Raw genomic sequence first — 3,840 nt, 5'->3', positions numbered from 1 at the left:
TTTTAGAAACTTTCAGTTGTAAACTAGGTGAAGATAATACCAATGGGCTTTGAGCAACAATTGGACTCTGTAAAATAAAAAATAGCTATCACTGTTGTGTAATACTGATTACTCACTATGTCAAATTGAAAAAGGTCATCAACCCTACGTCTACATACAGTTTTAGGACTACTAGTGGCAATGGAATGGTTAAGAGATAGGTGCTTCATGCCAGATACATCAGTGATAATAAATGATCCCTCAAAAGTTGTTTCAGCAATAGCACAAGCCTGCTCTGGCGAAGATGATAGGATACGAACTGACATTTCTTTCTGCTCGATAATCAAATGCTGATAAAATGTCAAGTTACAAAATATATACCTCATTATGCAAAGAAGGTGACCTTGAATTGTTGACATGTTTTGTGAGACATAAAGCAGTAAGTAGTCTTTTCTTATTAGTTTTAGTAGGTTTATCTATTAATAATCAAAATTATATATCGCAGTGTACACTCTTAAGTACTCTTTCGTATCTTTCCTGGTTTGCTTTCTGCCTTGGGCTTCTTGGGACCATCTCCCTTTCTGTTATTTACCATTCTCAACTTCAGATAGCTAGCTAGCTAGCCTGTCGCATGACGTCATAATTTGTAATAATAATCTTTTTAAATCCATAAAAATAATTTTATATCCTATGCAAAGTATAAAATAGTATAGATCTATATAATTATAAATTCCCACTGAAGTGTGTTATTAACTCTGAAGTAATGTGTTATAACAGATAATGTTTTGCTATTAATGCTCATGTACTTGGCTGGCATTTATTGGATTTAATTATTTCTAGGCAGGTCATTTACTCTGTATTTGATATGAACATAATTAAGAGCGTCTTGTTTCCTCCAGTAGCAACAGCATTTCATCTTTTTAGTCTTTATATCACAAAATAGAAACGTGATGATAAATAATGCTAGGATAAAAAGTAGAAAACCAGCGAGAAGTCCTGTAATAATTTTGTCTAAAAAATAGAATTACATTAATATGATTAACAAATTGACAACAATATTTTTTTGTTTTTACAAGCTTGAAGTAAATGACTGCGTTCATCCAAAGCACAATGACTACGTTCATCCAAAGCACATTGACTTCGAGATCCACTTGTTATATACTCCTTAGTCATATCAAACTCTACATAAATGTACGAACTGTTATGCACATGCTCAATGGCACAAGGCCACAAATTAAACTCCACCAAAATTAAAACCCACCAATCATCAAATATTTTAAAATTTTAACCCTCCTTTTATAGCCATAATGAGTACTGATATTTACAGCAAAGTCAATATGCATTATCAAATCAACCATTATTGTAATGTAAAATTTTACATAGAATGCTAGCTCAAAAACTTGTAACATGATTGGCTAAAACTCTTATGAATATGAAAACCTTTCATATCAAACATCTAAAAAATTTAAAACGTTTTGTTAGCAAAAAAGCATGGTGGGCCTACTTACTGTACTAGGTTTTCAGTCAAAAATTTTGCCTAATATACTGAAAAAATTGAGTACTTAGTCCTTGCCTATAAAAAGCTGGGCGAGGCCAATAATTATTTTTAGCTTAGCAATGACTTCTTGTCAGCACATGCATGTACATGTTATTTTTCCGGCATGCAAAGTACAAGATTTTTAGTTAAAATTTTATTGGTACATTCCTATAATGATTGAAAAAATTGCTATCAAACTTTCAAATTTCTTCCTTGTTGTACACTCGTTATAAGTAGCACAAATGTTTTATAAATCACATACTAGTCTCATGTGGCCAATCACATACATCCATAGTTACACATATTTAAAATTCACTTACTACATGTTAATGTCACATGATGGTGACATTTATCATTAATCTTATACTTCCTTGGCATACAGTGGGTAAAACATTCAAAAGAACCAGTTTTATTAGTACAATTGTATTCTGTGAATGTAACAGTATTTGAAGAACTATTAAAAATGAGTCAAGTGAGTCATATTATAGAACCAGGAGCTCCTGATAGAACTTACTAAATATTTATTTCATTCCGAGTATCATGTCCTGTGTATCCATACTGTCTACATATTGAATCAGCTACTGTATTAGTGAAGGCTGTATTATTACACACTTGATACCAGCCATTATGAAGATAAACTTCAACTGTACCATCAGCTGGTGTAGCAGTGGTGTGGCTCTTATCAGTAAGATGTACTTGACCATTATAAGGATTAATTTCCTGCAAATCTTTATCTGTTACAATAATGCAACATTTAACATTATTACAAATAGGTGCATCAGTCATAGCACAGTGTCATTATTACATGTATGTTAAAATTTTAATAACGTATCACTATGCAGCATTAGAGTAGGTATGCATACATGTAAAATCACTCACTCTCATAAAAAACTTACTACTACAGTTAACTGATGCAGTTGTACAATTAGATGCCACTTGATGTGAGATGTTACAGCGCATAATGTTCGTTTCACCATACAAAAAGTAATTTGAAACTGTTGGGCAAGTAACTACATATACCTCACCGAATCTTATTGTACTAAAAGAACAATATAGTTAGAATTAAATTGTAAAGTAATTTACGATTGCTTGAATAGTCCAGAAGCATTAGTGAATCCTTGTTGTCGACATGCAACATGAGCTACAGCTAAATTCTCAAAACAAATTGGTATCCAGTTTTCCCTGTCATATAACTTCAGTGGGTCCAACTTAACATCCCATTGCTGGTGACCTTCCTCTAAACAATCACAACTAATACACAGTGTACAAACTACAAAATTTATATACATATATGCAATATAAATTTTACAAAACTCTAACAAAATTGCATTTGCATGTGTCGCTATATTGTTAGATTATTTGTTATCATAATTTTCTGTTGTTATTATAACTATTCTTGTTGTGATTATTATTATGATTATTATGGCTATTGTCACTTTCTTTCTGTTGTTTTGGAATACTATGCCCAAAATATACTATACTAATATTTACATAAATACTATACTCTCTGTGCATATGGTTTGGCCCACTTCACATAGTTTTGGCTCACTATTGTAGTGTAATAAAGATAGAACTGTATTACAAGACAATATCTATATTCCCATTGAAGTGTTCGATACATAATGCATATAATGTAATCTATGGTGCTGGTCAGTATAGTAGTCCAGATCTGGAAAAAGGTGGTCTTAATTACAAGAGAGATGATGAGTGGTTACACAATTATTCACAGTGTTTGAACTACAGTAGCCGTTAGCTATTGGTGGTAAAAGCTCTATTGTCTGCATCTCAAAAACTGTAACTTTTAGATAATTGGAATATTAACTGACAGTTAACCTGCAAACTTACAATAAGTAGTATATTGCAACTCAAGTTGAAAATGCAAATACAAAATGTCAATACAACTATTTTTTAAATATAATTATATCTAGTGATAGATACACTATTATTTACATGTCATATTCTTGGCAAAAAGCATTTAAGGAACTAGGTCAAAAGACTCACCAGAGGCAACAGTGTATATGAAGATTGAGGTGATGATAGTTAAAATTTTGAAGAACATTTTAGATGAGATTTAAGATTTGAGAACAAAGGAGCTTCTTTGCTGACACGCCCAAGTTATAAAATTTACTATAGAGCACACATTAACATAATTACATCAAAAATAAGATCAATATAAGCAGAAAAGGAATTTTAAACTTAAAACACGACAAAATTATACCCACACAAAATATTCCTACTTCTCATTTTCAATGAGATCAATAATATCATAGTAAACTGGTGGCTTCTTCATAGCAATGCATTTCTCCAAAGCACAGCCAACACGT

General features: G+C 31.6%; 2 protein-coding genes and 1 long non-coding RNA gene across 3 annotated transcripts; all 3 read right to left on the bottom strand.

Moving 5' to 3' along the window:
* On the bottom strand, positions 1-426 carry LOC109586634 (uncharacterized). Its single transcript, XR_002187133.1, has 3 exons — positions 361-426; positions 117-311; positions 1-67 (listed from the first exon to the last, which is right to left on the bottom strand). It is a non-coding gene; the product is annotated as an uncharacterized LOC109586634 (long non-coding RNA).
* Positions 427-675: 249 nt separating this feature from the next.
* Positions 676-2,302, bottom strand: LOC109586624 (uncharacterized). The gene is made up of 4 exons (XM_020002818.1): positions 2,031-2,302; positions 1,837-1,970; positions 1,053-1,160; positions 676-990 (listed from the first exon to the last, which is right to left on the bottom strand). The coding sequence occupies exons 1-4, from the start codon at positions 2,300-2,302 to the stop codon at positions 806-808; spliced, it is 699 nt and encodes a 232-aa protein (XP_019858377.1). The 3' UTR covers positions 676-805.
* Positions 2,243-3,834, bottom strand: LOC109586633 (uncharacterized). Its single transcript, XM_020002826.1, has 3 exons — positions 3,518-3,834; positions 2,600-2,753; positions 2,243-2,555 (listed from the first exon to the last, which is right to left on the bottom strand). The coding sequence occupies exons 1-3, from the start codon at positions 3,573-3,575 to the stop codon at positions 2,351-2,353; spliced, it is 417 nt and encodes a 138-aa protein (XP_019858385.1). The 5' UTR covers positions 3,576-3,834; the 3' UTR covers positions 2,243-2,350.
* Positions 3,835-3,840: the final 6 nt, after the last annotated feature.

The sequence above is a fragment of the Amphimedon queenslandica genome, unplaced genomic scaffold (assembly GCF_000090795.2).
Source record: "Amphimedon queenslandica unplaced genomic scaffold, v1.1 AMPQUscaffold_12825, whole genome shotgun sequence".
Taxonomy (NCBI): Eukaryota; Metazoa; Porifera; class Demospongiae; order Haplosclerida; family Niphatidae; genus Amphimedon; species Amphimedon queenslandica.
The sequence above is the reverse complement of the archived record's forward strand: the minus strand, read 5'-3'. Positions and strand labels throughout refer to the sequence as shown.